The sequence below is a fragment of the Gopherus evgoodei genome, unplaced genomic scaffold, assembly GCF_007399415.2.
Source record: "Gopherus evgoodei ecotype Sinaloan lineage unplaced genomic scaffold, rGopEvg1_v1.p scaffold_31_arrow_ctg1, whole genome shotgun sequence".
Taxonomy (NCBI): Eukaryota; Metazoa; Chordata; order Testudines; family Testudinidae; genus Gopherus; species Gopherus evgoodei.
The window spans coordinates 2,407,420-2,430,868 of record NW_022059983.1 but is presented as its reverse complement, the minus strand read 5'-3'; the positions used below and the strand labels follow the sequence as shown (position 1 = coordinate 2,430,868).

At 52.2% G+C, this 23,449-nt stretch overlaps 1 protein-coding gene across 1 annotated transcript; it reads left to right on the top strand.

Annotated features, from left to right (window-relative positions):
- The first annotated feature begins 6,258 nt into the window (after positions 1-6,258).
- LOC115640390 (IgGFc-binding protein-like) lies at positions 6,259-22,117 on the top strand. Its single transcript, XM_030543132.1, has 12 exons — positions 6,259-6,271; positions 6,432-9,347; positions 9,429-10,300; positions 11,449-12,025; positions 12,778-13,367; positions 15,180-15,747; positions 16,128-16,729; positions 17,303-17,876; positions 19,845-20,044; positions 20,539-20,919; positions 21,460-21,748; positions 22,107-22,117. The coding sequence occupies exons 1-12, from the start codon at positions 6,259-6,261 to the stop codon at positions 22,115-22,117; spliced, it is 7,593 nt and encodes a 2,530-aa protein (XP_030398992.1).
- Positions 22,118-23,449: the final 1,332 nt, after the last annotated feature.

Sequence of the window (23,449 nt, the reverse complement as noted above, 5' to 3'; positions counted from 1 at the left end):
ATTAGTAAACATGCATTGTAGTGATAGACTCAAAGAGCTCAATCCATTTCACTTAACACAGAGAAGGTTAAGGGGTGATCTGATTGCCATCTATAAGTACCTACATGGGAAACAAATATTTAATAATGGGCTCTTCAGTCGAGCAGAGAAAGGTCTGACACTATCCAGTGGCTGGAAGCTGAAGCTAAACAGATTCAGACTGGAAATAAGGGTAAATTCTTGACAGTGAGAATAATTAACCATGGGAACAGCTTACCAAGGGGCATGGCAGATTCTCCATCGGTGACAATTTTTAACTCAAGATTGGATGTTTTTCTAACAGATCTACTCTAGGTATTATTTGGAGGTAACTCGGTGTGTGTGAGACAGGAGTTCAGACTAGACAGTCTCAGTTGTCCCATCTGGCCTTGGAATCTATGAATCTATGAACTAGTTACTGTTGTGTCTCAAAGGGCAAAGCTTACCCAAAATCCTGCAAGCATCTTAAAGACACACTTGGCTGTGATTTTCCATTCCCAAGACAGGACATGCTGTTAGTTTTCCTCTCCAGTGGAAAAGATCCAGGGTGTATCAAGGTCATAGCCCCCAAAACCATTGTCTTTACTCGTGACTTTCTTGTGTGCCTCTTTCCTGTCGATTCCACAATCTTTTGATTAGCACTCAGCTGGGTCTATAGACAGTGGACAAGCCCTGATGCAGTAATGACCAGCCAGAGAGAAAAAAGCATCTCTCCCTCCAACCTGACAGAAGCATGTTTATCACCCTCTTGGTGTTACCCAGGGTTTTCTGAACCCAAAACTATGGTAATCTTTGTTTCCCAAGCAGTTTCAGGACATAAATCACTGGGGACACAGCTCCTCAATCTAATAAACGATTGGTACACACAAGAGTGCTTTCACCCCCAAATCCTTGTTTTTATTGGGTCTAAAGCATACATCAAAAATAACATTACTCTAGAGCACCCCAGCTATAGTTACCCCAAATCTGAGGAGGTGTGGAGTGGTCAGCAGCAGGTTTCCAGTGGCCAGCCTTCCTCCTAGCCACTGGGGAGTTGGATGCCAGTCTCCTAGCCTGTTGAAATCTCTCTCCAAACTTCTCCCAAGTCCACACTCTAACCTTTGTATAGGATGTTCAAAGCCAAGCACATAACATATAATAACCCCTAATAGGTTTACAATTTCCCTAACAACACCAAAAGTAACTAATAATTCTACTTATCAATAAAGCAACTCCCAAACAAAAGCACTCATAGTCAGAGACACTCAGATACAAGGTCAGCTATCCACATTCCCTTCCTTTCCTGTGAATCTGTTACTTTATCTGCCCTTGTTAGCAACACTGAATCTGTGCAGCTGTTTATTCTGCTCTACATAGACAAAGGCCAAGTTATTCCTGTCTCCATGGTGTTCTCACTTCCAGGTAATGGTGGCTCAATACACAACTGAATTATAAGTTAAATTCTTTCATAACATGGGGCCCTGCCGTATTTCACAGCCTTTCAGAACATTTTCGGCACAGATATGTAATTCCTTAAACATGATCCATACGTACGTTTCGCAACAACTAAGATGACCAGTGGTTTTGGGGATCTTGGTAGAGACCTCACATGCCACCTTTTGGTAAACTCAATATGCATACCTCTAACTGTGAAACTCTAGGGCCCCCCACCAGCTGGAATCAAGAAATTCCTGGATCACAGCCCCCACAATTCCTAGTGGGAGTTCGGTTCCACAGCCTCTCTCCTTTAGTGGTTAAAATTTCCAGCCATGGCCAGTTTCTCCACATTGGTTCTTGTGCCAATGTTCTCCTTCAGTTTCATAGATCTCCCCCCTCACCCCTAGACATTTAGCCCCTTGATGTATTACATATTGGAGTTAAGGCTGCATTTTAGTCATGGGTATTTTTAGTAAAAATCATGGGCAGTTCATGGGCAGTAAACAAACATTCACACCCCATGACCTGTCCATGACTTTTACTATATACTTCTAAATAAAACTTGGGCCAGGGGCCTCGGGTGCTGGGCAGGGGTGGCCCGGGACCCCCACTGGTGCTGATGGGGGACGGGCAGTGACATATGACCCAGGACTCCCACAGGTGCTGGGGGAAGAGGGGGCTCAAGGCTGGCGCAGGGTGTTGGGGTGGGGGCAACTCTTAGCTGAGGGGGAGAACTTCCTGGCTCCCACTGATGACCCTGATGCTCCTCAGGGGAAGGGAAGCCGGGGGGCTCCGCATGCTCGCACCACACGCGCCAGTTCCGCAGTTCCCATTGGCCGGGAAGTGCAGCCAATGGAATCTGCAGGGGCGGGGGCAGTGCGTGGAACCCTCTGGCTCCTCTGCCTAGGAGCTACAGGGACATGCCGGTGGGAGCCGGGGAGCATCTTGCACCCCAACAACCCTGCCCCAGCCCTGAGCCCCCTCCCACATCCAAACTGCTGTTGCTCCTGGCCCAGAGGTTGCCCGGCTTAGGCAGCCCCTTAGCCAGACACACTGGCTGCAGAAGTCACAGAGGTCATGGAAAGTCACGAAATCCATGACTTGCGTGCATGAGCAGTGGTGAACCAGTGGCTTGGGGAGGCTAGCCCCCGGCCTGGCCCACCCCTTCCCACCTGAGGCCCCATCCCTCCCTCCCTCCTCCTTTCCCCCAAGCCCAGACACACCCTTTGCAGCCCCAAGCCCTGGATCACTGGACAGGCAGGTGGCCCCCAGGTCCGGAACACTGAACGGGCATGCACCTCCCCCAACCCCAAAGCACCGGGCTGGCAGCCCACCCCCACCCCCAGCCTCAGAGCACCTGACACTGCGTAGCCCCCAGCCGCAGACCACTGGGTAGGCGGGTGGCACGTGGCCCCTCCAAACCCCCTCCCAGCCCTGGAGCACTGGGTGGTGCAGCCCCTGTGCCAGGGGCCCTCCCAACACTGGGCACCCTCAGCTACTCCAAGTCCCAGCCGCCCAAGCCCCAGCCCCAGTGTTGCGGGCACTCAGTGCCCAAGGTGGCACCGGTTTGGGTTCGTTGCCCGGTATGCGCCGCGCCAAAAGGACACACCAGGGTGGAGAAACAAATCAACTTTTATTTGAGAGCTCAAATAGGCAACAAGGAGCCACGCAGGGCTCAGATCATGCGCGCCGAGGCAAACAGCCTGCTTACTTTTATACCCAAACCAAAAACTGTTACTTGTCACAGTATAAGTTGTTCCCGCCCAGGGCCAAGTCTGCCTAGCTACCATCCAGTTCTAACTGGTTTTCTCTAAAAGCAGCAAAGAATCCTGTGGCACCTTATAGACTAACAGACGTTTTGGAGCATGAGCTTTCGTGGGTGAATACCCACTTCTTCAGATGCATGTGGTGGAAATTTCCAGGGGCAGGTATATATATGCTAGCAAGCAAGCTAGAGATAACGAGGTCAGTTCAATCAGGGAGGATGAGGCCCTGTTCTAGCAGTTGAGGTGTGAAAACCAAGAGAGGAGAAACTGGTTCTGTAGTTGGCAAGCCATTCACAGTCTTTGTTCAATCCTGAGCTGATGGTGTCAAATTTGCAGATCAACTGAAGCTCAGCAGTTTCTCTTTGAAGTCTGGTCCTGAAGTTTTTTTGCTGCAGGATGGCCACCTTAAGGTCTGCAATAGTGTGGCCAGGGAGGTTGAAGTGCTCTCCTACAGGTTTTTGTATATTGCCATTCCTAATGTCTGATTTGTGTCCATTTATCCTTTTCCGTAGAGACTGTCCAGTTTGGCCGATGTACATAGCAGAGGGGCATTGCTGGCATATGATGGCATATATTACATTGGTGGATGTGCAGGTGAATGAACCGGTGATGGTGTGGCTGATCTGGTTAGGTCCTGTGATGGTGTCGCTGCAGTAGATATGTGGGCAGAGTTGGCATCGAGGTTTGTTGCATGGATTGGTTCCTGAGCTAGAGTTATTATGGTGAGGTGTGCAGTTACTGGTGAGAATATGTTTCAGGTTGGCAGGTTGTCTGTGGGCGAGGACTGGCCTGCCACCCAAGGCCTGTGAAAGTGTGGGATCATTGTCCAGGATGGGTTGTAGATCCTTGATGATGCGTTGGAGGGGTTTTAGCTGGGGGCTGTATGTGATGACCAGTGGAGTCCTGTTGGTTTCTTTCTTGGGTTTGTCTTGCAGTAGGAGGCTTCTGGGTACACGTCTGGCTCTGTTGATCTGTTTCCTTATTTCCTCGTGAGGGTATTGTAGTTTTGAGAATGCTTGGTGGTCTCTGTCTGAGGGGTTAGAGCAGATGCGGTTGCACCTCAGTGCTTGGCTGTAGACAATGGATTGTGTGATGTGTCCGGGATGGAAGCTGGAGGCATGAAGGTAGGCATAGCTGTTGGTAGGTTTTCGATATAGGGTGGTGTTAATGTGACCATCACTTATTTGCACCGTGGTGTCAAGAAAGTGGACCTCCCGTGTAGATTGGTCCAGGCTGAGGTTGATGGTGGGGTGGAAGCTGTTGAAATCGTGATGGAATTTTTCCAGAGTCTCCTTCCCATGGGTCCAGATGATGAAGATGTCATCAATGTAGCGTAGATAGAGAAGGGGTGTGAGTGGACGAGAGCCGAGGAAGCGTTGTTCCAGGTCGGCCATAAAGATATTGGTATATTGTGGGGCCATGCGGGTGCCATAGCAGTGCCACTGATCTGGAGATATATATTGTCATCAGATTTGAAATAGTTGTGTGCAAGTATAAAGGCACAGAGCTCAGCAGCCAGTTGTGCTGTGGCATCGTCAGGGATAGTGTTCCTGACAGCTTGTATTCCATCTGTGTGTGGGATGTTTGTGTAGAGAGCATCTACATCCATGGTGGCTAGGATGGTGTTTTCTGGGAGGTGACCAATGCATTGTAGTTTCCTCAGGAAATCAGTGGTGTCACGGAGATAGCTGGGAGTGCTGGTGGCATAGGGTCTGAGTAGAGAGTCCATATATCCAGACAGTCCTTCAGTGAGAGTGCCAATGCTCGAGATGATGGGGCGTCCAGGATTTCCGGGTTTGTGGCTCTTGGGTAGTAGACAGAATAACCCTGGTCGGGGCTCTAAGGGTATGTTGATTTGTTCCGGTGTTAGTGTGGGGAGTGTCCTGAGTAGATGCTGTAGTTTCTTAGTGTATTCCTCAGTGGGATCTGAGGGAAGTGGCCTGTTGAATTTGGTATTGGAGAGTTGTCTGGCAGCCTCCTTTTGGTAGTCAGACCTATTCATGATGACAACGACACCTCCTTTATCAGCCTCTTTGATGAGAATGTCAGGGTGGTTTCTGAGGCTGTGGATGGCATTGCGTTCTGCACGACTTGGGTTGTGAGGCAAGCGATGTTGTTGTTCCACGATTTCTGCCTGTGCACGCCGGCGGAAGCATTCAATGTATAGGTCCAGGCTGTCATTTCGACCCTCAGGAGGAGTCCATGTGGAGTTCTTCTTCTTGTGCTGTCGGTGGGAGGGCACCTGTGTGTCAGTGCACTGTTCAGTGTTGTCCTGGAAGTATTCTTTGAGTCAGAGACGGCGAAAGTAGGCTTCCAGATCGCCACAGAACTGTATCATGTTGGTGGGGGTGGCAGGGCAGAAAGAGAGTCCCCGAGATAGGACAGACTTTTCTTCTGGGCTGAGTGTGTGTAGTTGGATAGATTGACGATATTGCTGGGTGGGTTAGGGGTACCACGGTTGTGGCCCCATGTGGCAGGTAGGAGTTTAGACAGCTTACAGTCCTTTTTACTTTGTAGAGAGGTGAAGTGAGTAATGTAGATCTCCTGTCTTATTCTAGTGAAGTCCTTTTGTATAGAAGTTTGGTTAGTAATGAGAATCTCCAGGTTGGAGAGCTCTTTTTTGATGTTTTCCTGTTTGCTGTATAGGAGGCTGATCAGGTGGTTCCTCATTTTTTTTGATAGAGTATAGCATAATCTCTCACTGTGATCTGTGTAGTATGTAGATAGCAGTGGATTTTTTACCTTTAGTCCATTTGGTATGATGTCCATCCGTTTGCATTTGAAAAGGAAGATGATATCTGTCTGTATTTGTGCAAATTTCTTCATGAGGTTGATGGATTTCCACTCCATACGGCTAAATGCAGTGCCTTGCATGGTGTCAAGTATCAGAGGGGTAGCCGTGTTAGTCTGGATCTGTAAAAGCAGCAAAGAATCCTTTGGCACCTTATAGACTAACAGACGTTTTGGAGCATGAGCTTTCATGGGTGAATACCCACTTCTTCAGATGCATGTGGTGGAAATGGAGACAGATGCAGGCTGCCTATGTGCAATGCCATAGATGGCTGACCCAGGTGGGTACTTGTGCCGTCCTGTCTCACACTGCTGTTTGCAGAAACCAGCTTCGTTTCCAGCTCTTGCTAGCTACCACCCAAGTGGCAGGTCTTGCCCTGAGCATGAGTGATTCTCCCAAGGTGGCCTTTTCAATTAATTGTGTGTATTTTTCTTCCTCAGCTGCGAGTCCCGAGCATCCCAAGCACCCAGATCCCTGCAGTGGGGTGCAGTGCCGAAGGGGGTACCAGTGCATTGACAAGAATGGAGAGCCAGATTGCATCCCTGACTTTCGAACCTGCAACTCAGTGTACTGCAAAGAAGGGACTACTTGCAATATTGTACACGGCTGGCCCAGGTGCGTCCCCAACCTGCTGTCCTGCCATCACATCAAATGCAAACAGGGGACTGTGTGCAAACTTCAGAATGGCTGGCCCAGCTGTGTCCCTGTGCCATCCTGCCAGAACACGCATTGCAAGGAGGGGACAGTGTGCAATATCATAGATGGCTGGCCTAAATGTGTTCCCGTGCCATCGTGCCATAACACCCAATGCAAAAAAGGGACCATGTGCCAAGTTGTAGATGGCTGGCCCAAGTGTGTCCCTGTGCCATCCTGCCAGAACACCCATTGCAAAAAGGGCACTGTGTGCAAAGATATAGATGGCTGGCCTAAATGTGTTCCAGTGCCATCCTGCCAGAACACGCAATGCAAAAAAGGAACTGTGTGCCAGGTCGTAGATGGCTGGCCAAAGTGTATCCCTGTGCCATCCTGCCAGAACACCCACTGCAAGGAGGGGACCATGTGTCAGGTCATAGACGGCTGGCCCAAGTGCATCCCTGTGCCATCCTGCCAGAACACCCACTGCAAAAAGGGCACTGTTTGCAAAGATATAGACGGCTGGCCCAAGTGCATCCCTGTGCCATCCTGCCAGAACACCCACTGCAAAAAGGGGACTGTGTGCAAAGATATAGATGGCTGGCCCAAGTGCATCCCTGTGCCATCCTGTCAGAACACCCACTGCAAAAAGGGCACACTGTGCAAAGATATAGACGGCTGGCCCAAGTGCATCCCTGTGCCAACCTGCCAGAACACCCACTGCAAAAAGGACACAGTGTGCAAAGATATAGACGGCTGGCCTAAGTGCGTCCCTGTGCCATCCTGCCAGAACACTCAATGCAAAAAGGGCACAGTGTGCCACATGATATATGGCTGGCCCAAGTGCATCCCTGTGCCATCCTGCCATGACACACTCTGCAAAGAGGGCACCATGTGCCAGGTCATGGATGGATGGCCCAAGTGTGTCCCTTTGCCATCCTGCCATAATACTCATTGCAAAAAGGGTACCATATGCCAAATCATAGATGGATGGCCCAAGTGCATCCCCGTGCCGACCTGCCAGAACACCCACTGCAAAAAGGGCACACTGTGCAAAGATATAGACGGCTGGCCCAAGTGTGTCCCTGTGCCATCCTGCCAGAACACCCACTGCAAAAAGGGGACTGTATGCAAAGATATAGATGGCTGGCCCAAGTGCATCCCTGTGCCAACCTGTCAGAACACTCACTGCAAAAAGGGGACTGTATGCAAAGATATAGACGGCTGGCCCAAGTGCGTCCCTGTGCCATCCTGCCAGAACACCCACTGCAAAAAGGGCACAGTGTGCAAAGATATAGACGGCTGGCCCAAGTGCATCCCTGTGCCATCCTGCCAGAACACCCACTGCAAAAAGGGCACAGTGTGCAAAGATATAGACGGCTGGCCCAAGTGCATCCCTGTGCCATCCTGTCAGAACACCCACTGCAAAAAGGGCACAGTGTGCAAAGATATAGACGGCTGGCCCAAGTGCATCCCTGTGCCATCCTGCCAGAACACCCACTGCAAAAAGGGGACATTTTGCACCATAGTAGATGGCTCGCCTAGGTGTGTCCCCATGCCATCCTGCCAGAACACCCAATGCAAAAAGGGCACTGTGTGCCAGATCATAGATGGCTGGCCCAAGTGTGTCCCTGTGCCGACCTGCCAGAACACCCACTGCAAAAAGGGGACGTTTTGCAGCATAGTAGATGGCTGGCCCAGGTGTGTCCCTGTGCCGTCTTGCCAGAACATCCAGTGCAAAAAGGGCACTGTGTGCAAAGATACAGACGGCTGGCCCAGGTGTGTCCCTGTGCCATCCTGCCAGAACACCCACTGCAAAAAGGGGACTTTTTGTAGCATAGTAGATGGCTTGCCTAGGTGTGTCCCTGTGCCATCCTGCCAGAACACACAGTGCAAAAAGGGGACTGTGTGCAAGGTTGAAGATGGTTGGCCAAAATGTGTCTCTGTACCATCCTGCCAGAATACCCACTGCAAAGAGGGGACCCTCTGCCAGGAGGAAGGTGGCTGGCCCAAGTGTGTCCCTGTGCCATCCTGCCAGAACACCCGCTGCAAAGAGGGGACTGTGTGCAAGCTTGACGATGGTTGGCCTAAGTGTGTTCACATCCCACCATCCTGCAAAGAAATCCAGTGCAAAGAAGGAACAGCATGCAAGATGGTAAACGGCTGGCCCAACTGCCTCCCTGTGCCGTCCTGTCAGAACACCCATTGCAAAGAGGGCATGGTGTGTGAGATGCTTCAGGGCTGGCCCATGTGTGTCTCCTCCCCACCTTTATCATGTGCTGCCTTTTTGTGCCAAGAAGGGACCATGTGCGAGATGGGGAAATATGGCCCCAGGTGTGTTCCTGTGCCACCATCCTGTCTGAATTTCCAGTGCCCACCGGGGACTGTGTGCGAGATCGTTCACGGCTGGCCCAGTTGTGTCCCAGTGCCATCCTGCCACCACTTCAAGTGCAAAGAGGGCACTGTGTGCAAACCGGTGAATGGCCAGCCAGAGTGTGTGCACACCCCACCGGCCTGCAACGGAGTACATTGCAAGGAAGGGACTGTGTGTAAGGCCATAGATGGCTGGCCCAAGTGTATGCGATTTTTCAGAGCTGCCCCATTGTCTCCACCATCTTGTGCTGAAACTGCCTGCAAACCGGGCACCGTGTGCCAGATGGTGAATGGCTGGCCCAAGTGCATGCCAAGGAAACCCTCCTGTGATGGCATCCATTGCAAACCAGGTACCGTGTGCCGGATGCTGGACGGTTGGCCCAAGTGTGTGCAAAAGAAACCCTCCTGTGAGAACATCCGTTGCAAACCAGATACTTTGTGTCAGATGGTGGACGGTTGGCCCCAGTGCGTGCCAAGGAAACCCTCCTGTGATGGCATCCGTTGCAAACCGGGTACTGTGTGCCGGATGGTGGGTGGCTGGCCCAAGTGCGTGCCAAAGAAACCCTCCTGCGACAATGTGCATTGCAAACCGGGCACCTTGTGCCAGATGGTGGACAACTGGCCTCTGTGTGTGCCAAAGAAGCTCTCCTGCGACAGCATCCGTTGCAAACCAGGTACTGTGTGCCATATTGTGAACGGCTGGCCCCAGTGTGTGCCAAGGAAACCCTCCTGTGAAACCATCCTCTGCAAACCGGATACCTTGTGTCAGATGGTGGATGGATGGCCCCAGTGCGTGCCAAGGAAACCCTCTTGTGCCAGCATCAGTTGCAAACCAGGAACAGTGTGCCAGATGGTGAATGGATGGCCCAAGTGCATGCCAAAAAAACCCTCCTGTGATGGTGTGTATTGCAAACCGGGCACCTTGTGCCAGGTGGTGAACAGCTGGCCCAAGTGCGTGCCAACCCACAAGTCCTGCGACACGGTCCAGTGCAGCAAAGGGATGGTGTGCGAGGTGGCAGGTGGCTGGCCCCAGTGCGTCCCGGCATCGCGCTCCCAGCCCGTCTGCTGGGCCTCAGGCCACCCCCACTACCACACCTTCGATGGGCACAGCTACGACTTCCACGGCACCTGCAGCTACACTGTGGTCAAGACCTGCAGTCATAAGCCCAAGGTCCCTGCCTTCCACATCATCGCCAAGAGCCAGAAGCGCGACAACACACGGGTCTCTTTCATCAGCCAGGTCACCGTCAAGGTCTACCACTACAACATCACCATGGTCAAATACGAGTACGGGCTCGCCAGGGTAAGGAACTCAGCGCCACCCACAGCCATGCCATTGGGGTCAGTGGGGCTAAGTCACCTCTCACTCACCCGGTGTAAATCCGGAGTGACTCCACTGGAGCTAATGGAGTTACATCTTTGTGTGCAAGTGGAGAATCAGGTTCCACTGACTATAACAGAGTGGATCAGATGCATCCAGTGGCCACCCTTTTTTGCCGGGTGCTGCCCAGACAGACCAAGACACAATCCCTGCCTCTGATGTGTGAGGTGCTTCCCAGACAAACAGCGAGAGACAGACCCTGCCCCAGCTGAGATCAGGGCCCTGTTGTGCCGGGCGCTGCCCAGACTCACAGCATGAGACAGACCCTGCCCCAGCTGAGCTCAGGGCCCCGTTGTGCCGGGCACTGCCCAGACTCACAGCACGAGACAGGCCCTGCCTCAGTTGAGATCAGGGTCCCGTTGTGCCGGGCACTGCCCAGACTCACAGCACGAGACAGGCCCTGCCTCAGCTGAGATCAGGGTCCCGTTGTGCCGGGCACTGCCCAGACTCACAGCACGAGACAGGCCCTGCCTCAGCTGAGATCAGGGCCCCGTTGTGACGGGCACTGCTCAGACCTAGCGCGAGACACTCCCTGCCCCCAAGACCTCACAAGCTGAACAGGAATAGGAGGAAGTTGCAGCACTAGCCTACTGGGTAGGAAACCTTGGTTTACAGTTCCCTGCTGTGCCACAGATCCTCTGTTTGATCCCTGTATTCTGTGGATAATGGCCCTGCTCTCCCTCCCAGGGGTTGTGAAGTTAAATCCGTTAATGCTTGTGAGGGGCCTAGATGCTCCAGTGGAGGAGGTCCTGGCACTGCACTGGGAGATTATGGCTGAGTTCTGCTGGCTAGGCTGCCTGGTTCCAAGGGAAATTGGCATCCAGATCCCTTGTAAAGGGTGGTGGGAAAAAATCTCACCCTAGTCCAAGGGACAGAACCAGGAATCAACACTGCTGAGGCCTAGCCCAGCTCCCAAACCAATGCTGAGGGAGAGCCCAAGTGGCACAGGTGGGACTTGAACTCAGGTTTCCAAAGACCCCCACCAAGGCCTTAGCCGCAAGGCTGCTCTTCCCCTCAGCCTGGTGTTTGGCATTTAGCCTAATGGAGGCTGTTCTCTTAACACTCCCCAGGTGAACGGCCAGCGGACCCGCCTGCCTGTCTCCCTGCACGACGGGAAGCTCTGGCTCCACCAACGGGGAGGCCAGCTGGTCGTGGAGGCTGAGTTCGGCCTGAAGGTCTACTACGACTGGAACTACTACCTAGTGGTCAAGGTCACCAAGGCCTTCCTGGGCCAGCTGTGTGGCCTGTGTGGCAACTACAACAGTGACCCCAGTGATGACTTCCTCACTCCCTCAGGGCACCCCGCCGCCAATGCCATGGAGTTTGGCAAGAGCTGGAAGGTGGAAGATGGTGACAGACAGTGCCTGCATGGCTGCAAGGGGAAGTGCTGGGGCTGCTCACCGGAGTTGGTGAGGCGCTACCGCAGAGAGGCCTACTGTGGTCTGATCACCAAGACAGCCCAAAATGGCCCCTTCCGGCGTTGCCATGCCCTGATCAACCCCAAAGCCTTCCTGGATGACTGCGTGGCCGATCTCTGCACCTATGATGGCTACAAGCAGATCCTGTGCCGGGCGCTCAAGACTTACGCGGACGCCTGCCAGCGGGAAGGCGCCGTGGTGAAAGACTGGAGGAAGCAGGCTGGCTGCCGTGAGTAATAAGAGGAGATGGGGCCATGGGCAGCCATATCATTGAGTGCTGGGAGCGTGGGGAAGGGCTGAGGACATGGGTGTTCTGTCCAACGGGTGCATTTTGTTGGGTTTCCAGCAGCATGGGGCTCTGGGTCCCAATATGAGGGAATGTGGTGTAAATGTCTGGATGGAAGGGTAGGTATAGGTCCTGCAGAAGGGTGGATAGTCAGAGTAGATGCATCTACGGATAGACACATCTATTAGACTGATGGGTGGATACCATGGATGGATAGAGAGGTGAACACATAGATAGAACAAATTGAAGATACCTGGATAGACTGAGGGATGGATGATAGATACCGCAAATGGATGGAGAGATATGGAAGATGAATGGATAGATATTGCAGAAGGGCGGTTAGATGTATGCTGTGGATGGAGATGGACTGTAACTGGTTGGATGGATGAATATACTGTCTGCAGTGTGCATGTGTAATAACTACCACCTCTTGCAGGATGTGTTGCATCTGGTCTCTCTCTGTGTGTATGCCCACACCCACTTCTGGATGGAATCAGATTTGAACAGCTGTGTGTCATATCCCCCATACTGCTGTCAACAGAGAGTGATTCCCCTTTAGCTCAGGAGGCCCAGGCCTGTGTCTGCACAGCAGGAGGAGACCATGTGGCTTCTGTGTAATGCAGCAGAGACTCCAGTGGCCATGGCTTTGTTAGGGAGAAGTAACCACTGACGTTGATGTCCTTTCCCTTTGACAGCTCTGCCCTGCCCAGAGAACAGCCAGTACCAGCTCTGCGGCTCCGCCTGCCCTTCCACGTGTAACAACTTTGCATCCCTGGACAAGTGCCGCTTGCCCTGCATGGAGACCTGCCAGTGCAAGCAGGGCTACATGCTGGACGGGGGTCAGTGCATTCCCAAGGAGCGCTGCGGCTGCATCCACAAGGGGCGTCTCTACACCCCTGGAGAGCACTTCTGGGGGGATAAGAAGTGCCGGCAGAAGTGCCAGTGCAACCTGCACAGCAGGAAGGTCACCTGCCAGCTCTCCCGGTGCCAGGAGGGTGAGGAGTGCCGGGTGGCCAACGGCATCCGGAGCTGCTACCCCACCCGCTACGGAACCTGCTCTGCCCTGGGGGAGTCACACTACATCACCTTCGACGGACTGCACTTCGACTTCCGTGGCACTTGTGTCTACCTCCTGGCTGGCTTGTGCCACAAGAACTCCAACCTGGTGAAGTTTCAGGTCCTGGTGCAGTACCAGAGGAAGGGCAGCCAGAGTGGCTCTGGCACCAAGGTGGTAGAGATCCAGGTCTACGGAGTGAAGCTTGTCATTATCCACGGAAAGGTCCGGGTAAGTGTGCAGTCATTGCAGGGTAAGTGTGCAGTTGTTGCAGGGTAACTATGCAGTTGCTGCAGGGTAAGTCACCAGCAGGGCCAGCTCCAGGCACCAGCTTACCAAGCAGATGCTTGGGGCGACGACTCCGGAGCAGGGCGACACTTTCAGGTGTTCGGCAGCAATTCGGCAGAAGGTACTTCAGTCCCGCTCGGAGTGAAGGACCTCCTGCTGAATTGCCTCAGATCGCGATAACGGCTTTTTTTTTTTTTTTTTTTTTTGGCTGTTTGGGGCATCAAAACTCATGGATCCGGCCCTGGTCACTAGTCATTGCAGGGCAAGTGTGCAGTCACTGCATGCAGCTGCACAGATGCAGGTGCCTTCTTTTGACATCAAGGAGTACTACCCAGTAAAGAGTGAGTAAATACAGAATAAAGCATGAGTAAAGAGAAACTACTGAGTAAGGAATGAATAAGGAGTTATTAGCGAGTAGCTAATAAGTATTGAATAATTAGTGGGTAAGGAATATGTAATGAGTAGCTACTAAACAAGGAACTAGTGTTGAGTAAGGAGCGAGGAAGTGAATAAATACTGGCTAAGGATCAAGAAATTAATTTACTACTGAGCAACTAGTAGGGAATGAGTAAGTCATGAATAATGAATGAGAAAATAGCAAGTAAATACTGAGAAAGAATGAGTAAGTACTGAATAAGGAGAAAGGAAGTAGTAACTACAGAGTAAGAGGTGAGTAAGTACAAAGTAAGGCATAAACACTGATGAAGGCATAACTTCTTAGTAAGTAGTGAATACTGAGTAAGGAATGCATAAGGCACAAATACTGAGTACGGAGCAAGTAAGTTATAACTTCCTAGTAGGTAATGAGTAACTACTGAGTAAGGAGTGAGTAATAAACAAACAGCTCAGTAATGTCATTTTCTAACAGCGCCTTGTTCAACAGAATTATTTTAATAGTGTTGATTTTGAAACAATCTTGTGTTGTTAAGATAAGGAAGTGTTGTTTACTACGTCTCATAACATAAGAACTATGGGTCACCAAATGAAATTAATAGGCAACAGGTTTAAAACAAATAAAAGGAAGTATTTCTTCATACAACACACAGTCAGTCTGTGGAACTCTTTGCCAGAGGATGTTGTGAAGACCAAGATCATAACAGGGTTCAAAAAAGAACTAGATCAATTCATGGAGGATAGGTCCATCAATGGCTATTAGCCAGGATGGGCAGGGATGGTGTCCCTAGCCTCTGTTTGCCAGAAGCTGGGAATGAGCGATAGGGCATGGATCACTTGATGATTACCTGTTCTGTTCATTCCCTCTGGGGTACCTGGCACTGGCCACTGTCAGAAGACAGGATTCTGGGCTAGATTGGACCTCTGGTCTGACCCAGTAGGGCCGTTCTTATGTCCTTGTTTGAACATGAATTGTTAATTTTGTGAGCATTCATGGCCTGCTATACAATTTCCATACCCAGATGTGGCCCTCAGGCCAAAAAGTTTGCCCACCCCTTAGTTACTAAGGGGTAAGGAATAAGTAGGTAGTGTGTAGGGAATGAGTAACTCCTGAGTAAGGAATGAATCATGAGTAATTAATAAAAACTACTGACTAAATACTAAGGACTCTGGATTAGGCTCTGAGAATCAAAGATGTACAAGATGTTCCAGTCTCAGTCCTGTCCCCACTGAGTGGGATCTGTATTCACCTAGACACTGATGGGTGTTTTCTCTTGGGCTAAAGACATTTCCATGGCCAGAGATCAGTTTTAATCCTGCAGTATTCTCTCTCCCCTCGTATCCCACTGCTGCCCTCCACAGCTGAACGGCCTGCAGATCAACCTCCCCTACAATATCGACTATGACAAGATCTCGGCCTATCATCGGGGCTGGGACATAGTAGTGAAGACGGCCTTTGGCCTAACCGTGACCTTTGATGGCCAGAACCACATCCGGGTGAAGGTGCCAGCCACCTATGGCCGCTCAGTGTGTGGCCTGTGTGGCAATTTTGATGGGGAAGATGACAATGACATGACCATGAGCAACCTGCTGCCGGCGCCCACCCCATCGGACTTTGGGAGGAGCTGGAAGGCCCGGGACATCCCAGGCTGCAGGGAGATGGAGAAGGAAGACTGCATGGACATAGCGAGGGTGGAGAAGCAGCATAGGAAGGGCAAGAAAGAGTGCGGGCTCCTCCTGAACAGGGATGGCCCATTCAAGAAGTGCCACAACAAGGTGAACCCGGAGGGGTACTTCAAAGACTGCATCTTCGACCGCTGCTCGAACAAGGACAACCAGACTGTAGTCTGCCACATCCTCGCTTGCTATGCTGCAGCCTGCCAAGCAGCTGGTGCCAAGATCTATGAGTGGAGGACCAACAAATTCTGCCGTGAGTGTGCCCACTGCATGATGTGTCATCTCTTCCCCCACCCCCAGGACTTGTGCTTTTAGATCCAAGGGTCCCAGGTTTGATTCCCACTGGGCACTCTGTATAAATACATTCCCACGGACAAGCCAGCTGGTGACACTTCCACAGTCCCAGTCATCCAGGGATAGGGTAGGATCCAAGGGACAGGTCCTCTCTCCAGTCTCTGCTTGGGTGGGAGAGGGGCAGGGACATGTGGGAGGAGGGGATGGGTTGTTGGGGGATGGAAAAGAGAGGAAGGGGGTTTGGGAGCATAGAGGGGATGGGGAGTGGATCACGGGAATAGGGGTCAGGGTCAGCACCAGGAAGCTGGGACGTCCACATCTTTCTGATATTCCTCATAGGGCCCCCCTGCCCCCAGAACAGCCACTACGAGATGTGCTCCAGCAGCTGTCCAGCCACCTGTCGCAGTCTCTACGTCCCAACCCGCTGTCCCAGCAAGTGCCGGGAGGGCTGTGTGTGCAACGAAGGCTTTGTGCTGAGCGGTGATCAATGCGTCCCCCTCTCCCAGTGCGGCTGCGTCCACCGGGGCTTCTACTACAAGCCGGGCGAGACCTTCTACCCCAATGGTTTCTGCAAGCAGAAGTGTTCATGCCAGGCAGGAGGGATCGTGGAATGCCACCATTTCTCCTGCAGCCCCAACGAGGAGTGCCGGGTAGTGGATGGCATCCAGAAGTGCCACCCAGTGGTGCCCAGGACTGGCACATGTCATGCCGCCGGTGACCCCCACTACCTGACCTTTGATGGCTTCCCCTTCGATTTTCAAGGCAACTGCACCTACGTCCTTGCCAAGAGCTGTGTCCGAAAGGGCTACTTGCCCTCCTTTGCCATCCACGTGAAGAATGAACGGCTGGGCAGGAGCAAGGCTGCTGTCACCAACACTGTGTCCATCATTGTCTACAGACGCACATTCACATTGGTGCGGAAAAGGAACGGCGTTGTCCTGGTAAGAGCGCACACAGGGTTCTTGGGGAGTCTCTGTCTCTGATTGGCTGCCAAAGGTGGCAGGGCATGGGGGAAAGGCAGGATGGAGAAATGGAGAAGAGGGATGGAGGGATGCAGGAGGGTGATGGGTGGAAGGATAAGGCGATGCAGAGAGAGAAGGGTGGAGAGATAGATACTAGACTGGTGAATAGGTGGATTAATGGGTGGATAAGGAGATGCATAAATGGATATTAGTGGATGAATGGATACAGCTCATTGGGTGGGTGGATACTGGTGGATGGATGGATGGAAGGGAGTGTGTATGGATGGATGGATAAGGTGAGTGCGTGAATTGGCGGCAAGATGGATAAGGTGGATGGGTAGACGGACAAGGGGGATGGGATGGAGAAGGTAGATGGCTGGACAGCCAAGGGGGGGGTGGATGGATGGAAAAAGTGGATGGATAGATGGACAGGGGAATGGGAATGGGATGGATGGAAGGATATGTAAGGGGGCCTATCATAGGCAGTAGCTGCCTTATACAGTAAATGCCAAAGTTCCTATTAAACCCACTCTCTCCTCTCCCCTGCCCCAGGTGGATGGCATCTCCTACTACCTTCCCTTTCAGCTGGAGAGTGGCTTGGTGCGTGTTTACTACCATGGTGCCAATGTAGTGTTGCACACCAAATTTGGCCTGCACATCTCCTTTGACCTGAACTACTATTTGGCCATCACTGTGCCCAAGAGCTACCGTAGCCAGACCTGCGGCCTGTGTGGCAACTACAATGGTAAACCACATGACGATCTCCTGCGGCCCAACGGCCATCTGGCCCGAGACCTGCGGGACTTGGGTGTCTCCTGGAGGGTGAGAGTGCCCGGGGCGGTGTGTGACCACGGTTGTGCCAGCCTGGTCTGCCCTGCCTGCCAGGAGTCCCGGAAGGCAAGCTACGTACACAATAACTACTGCGGCATCATCCGGGCACCCTATGGGCCCTTCAGCGCCTGCTTCTCCACCCTCAACCCCACTGTCTTCTTCAACAACTGCGTGCACGACTTGTGTAAAGCTGGGGGGAACCGGCAACTGATGTGCAGGTCCATCCACAGCTATGTCACTGCCTGCCAGGCCGCTGGTGTCAAAATCAAGCCCTGGAGGACCAAGAAGTTCTGCCGTAAGTGTTGCTTGTGGCTGAAACCTTCTCGGTATCCCTCTGCTTGTGTCATGGACTCACAGGTCAGGCCCACTCTTGGCCCCGTACGGTCTCTGGGGGGAAACCCTCTTCAGTGTGATGCCCTTTTAGGGGGTCCACTTTCTCTCGGGGGTTAAGCCCCTCCACCTCCTGTAACCGCACCTCTCTGAGCCTTAGCACGCCTGTTTCTTGCCATGGGCCCCCACATTCTCTGGACTCCCAGGGCCTCCACTCCCAGAGGGAATAATGCCAACCTGTTTTCTACCCCGGAGCGACTCTCAGCCAGCGTAAAACAGGAGGGTTTATTAAGCGTCTGAACCCAGCACAGGAAACTCTCAGGGCCTCAGGCCTGTCCTCATTCAGCACAGCACATCTAAGTCTCCCCTGCATCCAGGTAGGCTCTGCCTGCTCTTTCTTTCTCCAGTCCAGCTGGGCATCGGATATCACCAGCCCCAACAGCTCCTCCCCTGTCCTTCGTCTTCTGTCCAGGTAAATAGGTCGCTGGGTCCCTCTCTCTTCAGTTCTTTGTTCCCCTCTGGCTGGAACTGATTGGTCAGGTCACCAGCGTCCTCTCTCCTCAGCCCTTTGTCCTCTCACTGGCCTGAACCAGCTGACTGCCAAGCTGGGGTGGGCCTCTTAGTCACCAGGTCACCAGTTGTTAGGGTTCCCCAGCTCCTGGTTGTTGTTCAGGGGTCCTGGCTGATAGACAAGGTCACCCCTGGTCCTCTGCAACAACAAACCCTCTCCCACCACCTTGTTAAACATGCAACATACAGGGAAACTGAGGCACACTCACACTATTCATGTAAAACACTACAAAAATCCCCAATTTTGTCACAGCTTGTCTCTGCATCCCTCCATCCACCTCTTTCTTGGTCCATCCATTCACAGCATCCAGCTGTCTTCAGAATCTATTTCTCTCTCCTTCCACTCCATCCCCAGCATTCATCTACTAACAATATCTATATCTCTAACCAACTGTCCATCCGTCCTTCCTCAGTATCCTTCCCTCCACATTCATCCATCCATCTGTTTGAAATCTCTCTCTCAGGCCCTCCATCCCTGCTCAGGATCTATCTCTCCACAGATCCTTCCATTCAAGGTATTTATCCACTCATCCATTCACAGTATCCATTCCACCATCCATGATATCTCTCTCCTCATCCTTTTGCAGTATACATCCAGCTAGCCACCCACAATAGCTTTCTTTCCTTCTATCCACCAATTCAACCATCTATCCCTTTATCTGAAATATCTCTGTCCATCCAACCACAGTAGCTGTCCACCCATCCATACCTCCATCCACCCATCTGCAGTCTCTGACCATCCATCCATCTATCCACAGTATCTGTTCATCCATCCATCTGTCAGCAGTATCTGCATCCGCGCATCCATCCATCCACAGTATCTCCGTCCATACATCTGCAGAATCTGTCCATCCATCCACCCATCCTTTCCTCCATCCATCCTAGTATCTCTGTCTGTCCATCTATCCATCAATCTACAGTATCTCTGTCATTCCTTCATCAGCAGTATCTCCGGTTAGCCAGCCATCCCTCCATCCATCAGCAATATTTGTGTCCATTCATCCATGAGCAGTATCCCTGTCTGTCCATTCATTCCTTCCTCATTTCATTCATCAGCATATCTCTGTCTATCTATTCATCCATCCATTCCTGCCTCCATCCATCTAGCAGTATCCCCATCCATCCATCTGCAATATCTCCACTGCTCCTTTCCTTCATCCATCCATCCTCAGTATCTCCGTCCATCCCCTCCTCCATCCTTCCATCCATCAGCAGCATCTGTCCATCCATCCACCCATTCATCCAAGAGTAGCAGAAAGAGGACACTCTTATAAAACCCCTTCTCCCCCCTCCTACTGTTCCATTCCCTCCCCATCCCTCGTCTGTGCATTAACCCTCTCCATTCCCCTCTCTTCCCCTCTAGCCATGAACTGCCCAGCCAACAGCCATTACAAACTCTGTGCCAACCCCTGCTCCAGCGGCTGCAAAGGGGTGGCCAACATCACCAAGTGCCCCAAGATTTGCGCTGAAGGGTGCCAGTGCAACAAAGGCTATTTCTGGGCCGGCAATGAGTGCATCTCCATTCGGCACTGCCACTGCTTCCGCAAGGGCAGGTACTACAAGGTAAGCCCTCACCCGACAGGGCCAGCCCAGCACGGTAGGCATCTGGAGGCAGAGAAGGACCCAAATGAGAATCCATAGCTGCCCCACACAGAGCTGGAGAACCAGCAGTTCAGCACAGGACTGGATGTGTGAGGGGGGAACAGAGAGAGATAGAGGGCTGTGGGGAGATGGATGGAGGGGTGTGAATGGGGATGGATAGCTCAAAATACCCTAACTTTGGAATCCTTCAGTCTGAATCTGCTACTATGAAATCAGAAAGGATGTAACATTCCATTCTGGATATTCCCAGAGCTGGGGTTAGAACCCAGGAGTCCTGACTCCCAGCCCCCCTGGTTTAACCCACTAGACCCCACTTCCCTCCCAGAACCCAGGACTCCTGGCTCCCAGCCCCCTCTCTTCCGCTCTAAGCACCAGTCCCCACCCACCTCCCAAAGCTGGAGATAGAACCCTGGAGTCTGCTCTCTGTCCGACCATGTGTCTGTCTCTCCTGGTAGCCAGGTGAGAGGGTGCTCACACCACGGTGCCGGCAGCGGTGCCGGTGCATCCCAAGAGGAGGGGTGGTGTGCCAGTCATTCCAGTGCCCAGCAGGAGAGCTCTGCGAGCTGAGCCAAGGCCGATGGGGCTGCGTGAGACGGGACGCGAACTGCACCATCACCCGAGGCGACGTCTTCACCTCTTATGATGGGGTCTCAGGGAAGGTGCCCCTGGATGGTACCTATGAGATCTCCTCGCTCATCGACACCAGGGCCGCCAGCTGGTTCCGAGTGGTGGCAGAGTTCCAGACCTGCAAAAAGTGCCGTGCACCCAGAGTCACGGCCGTCACCGTCTACTTTCACAAGCTCACCATCCTGGTCAACCGCAATGGCAGAGTCTTGGTAAGGAGAAATACTGGGGAGGTGCCACTGGGGGCCTGTCAGTCTGTCTGCCTATTGCCCCTACAGTGTCTGTCCATCCATCTGCCATATCACCTACATTGTCCATCCATCCATCCATCCATAGCATCTGTCCATCCATCTAACCGTCCATCTATGGTATCTCCCATCATCATCCATCCATCCATGCCATGTGCAATGTCCATCCTTCCATCCATCCATCTATGCCACCTACATTGTCCAGCCACTCTTCCATCCATCCATGACACTTATAGCATCTGTCTATCCATCTAACCATCCGTCTGTCTATTGTACCTGGAGTATCCATCCATTCATCCCTGGCACTTACAGGTGTCCATCCATCCATCCATCCATGCCATCTGCAATGTCTGTCCATCCACCCTCCATCCCCTGGCACTTACAATGTCTATCTCTGTACCCACCGGAGGCAAACCCTCTATCCTCAGTCTGAGGTGTTTCTCTATCCCCTCTCTTTGTCTTTCTGGCATCTCTGGCAGTGACCTCTCCATTTGTATGTTCCAGGTGAATGGGCACCCTGTGCAGCTCCCGGCCAGGCCCTCCAGAGCCGTGTCAGTGAGTCGGGCAGGGAACGTGGTGACCGTGGCCCAGGGCTCAGCACTGCGGGTTCTTTTCAGCACCAGTGGGGATGTGACGGTGAGGATTGATGGGAAACTAGCCAGGAAGGTGCAAGCCGCTTGCGGGAACTACAACGGGAACAGCGCCGACGACCTGCGCCTGCCCGATGGGACAGTCCTGGACAACATCGGCGAGATCCTCAGCTACTGGAGATTCTCCGAGAACCCCCAGGATGGTACGTGGGGCAGAGCAGAACCAAGAGTCTGGGTCCAAAGGAACTAAGGAGCCAGTGTCCCAGATTGGTATCCCCTGCCCCAGATCAGATCAATGGGCCCATCTAACCTGATATCCCACCTTCACCCTGCCATCCATGGGCCCATCTACCCTGATATTGTTCCCCCAACCCCCATCGCCACCTCAGATCAGATCAATGGGCCCAGTATCCCCCCACCACGGCCCCACTTCAGACCCATGGGCCCATCTAGCCCTGTATTTTTGGAATAGCAGAATTTTGACTCTCAAATGAAGAGGAAGTTAAGTGGTTGCTTTATTTAACCTCTCCCTACACACTCTTTTTTATTTTATTTTTTTAGATTATGACTGAGATATGAATTTCTGAAGCCCTCTAAGGATTCAGGTCGCCCTCTGGAAATCCACCAGGCTCTAAGACACAATGGATCCCAGCTTAGCACAAGCACTAAATTCCCTTCCCTAGATCCCTGTGCAGAGCAGCTGACTTTGTGGATTGCTTGCAATGCAGAGATGCTGTTTAAATGCTATGGCGGTGGATGTCCTCAGCTGCTGTCAATTGACATAGACCCAGCAATGGATTTCCACCAGCTGAAGATCTTAGTCTAGATGCAAATTAATGCCTGATTTCAAAACTCTCCGTGTTTTTTACTAATATTACCAAGCCCCTTTTTGTCTCAAAGTGTTATGCAAATTATTTATGTTGAGGTCGCTTTACCTGCCACTGAGATGCAGCCACCTCTGGGGAGGCAGCTAGCGAACAGCCGCACAGTGACGCTTCACAGAGATGGTTAGCCCAGCACTGAGATGCAGCCACCTCTGGGGTGGGGCAGCTGGGAACAGCCGCACAGGGATGGCTCACCTAGCGCTGAGATGCAGCCTCCCCTGGGGTGGGATGCAACAGGTGTTTAACACACAGATGCACAGCAACACTTTGGGACAGTACGTGAAGGAGAATCCTGAATTCAACTGAAAGTGCTCTAAGAATCTATGAATCAATAAATGCTTCTGGCAAAGGCTTTGGATTTGCTTCTGTGTCATTATTTTTCTCCCACCTACATCTTAGTTAGTTAGCCATTTCTCTTTGCATGTGGCTAAATAGACAGTCTCCTTCTGAGCCCCTGCTGCCCTACTCTCTGCAGGCTGGAGCCCCCTGCTCAGCCCCCATCCTGCTCTCTGAATAGATAGAGAGAGATGGAGAGAAAGAGAGAGCAGTGGAGGGTGGATGGAACAAGAGGTAGATGCACCAAAGGATGGAGCGATGGATGGACTGGTGAAAAGCAGTATCACACTGACCCCTGGGCATCGTAGAAGGAAATTCAGGGAAATGCATCGAATAAGGAAGGAAAGCTTGTGCCAGGAGGCAGATTCATAGGGTCACAAAGTCCAAGGCCAGAAGGGAGCATTGTGACCATCTAGTCTGACCTGCTGTGCCAGGAGGCAGATTCATAGGGTCACAAAGTCCAAGGCCAGAAGGGAGCATTGTGACCATCTAGTCTGACCTGCTGGATAACACAGTCCAAAGACCTGCCCCACAATAATCCCTTGAGCAGATCTGTTAGCAAAGCATCCAACCGGGAGTTCAAAATGGCCAGTGACGGAGAATCCACCACGCCCTTGGGGAAAGGGTGTCAACGATTCATTCCCCTCGCTGCTCAAAATTTACACCTCAGTTACAGTCTGACCT

What these genes read in the sequence shown, in the direction of transcription:
- LOC115640390 (XM_030543132.1), top strand. An exon ending in TTATCCACGGAAAGGTCCGG is followed by an intron (nt 13,368 to 15,179) that starts GTAAGTGTGCAG and finishes TGCCCTCCACAG; the next exon opens with CTGAACGGCCTGCAGATCAA. An exon ending in GAGGACCAACAAATTCTGCC is followed by an intron (nt 15,748 to 16,127) that starts GTGAGTGTGCCC and finishes TATTCCTCATAG; the next exon opens with GGCCCCCCTGCCCCCAGAAC.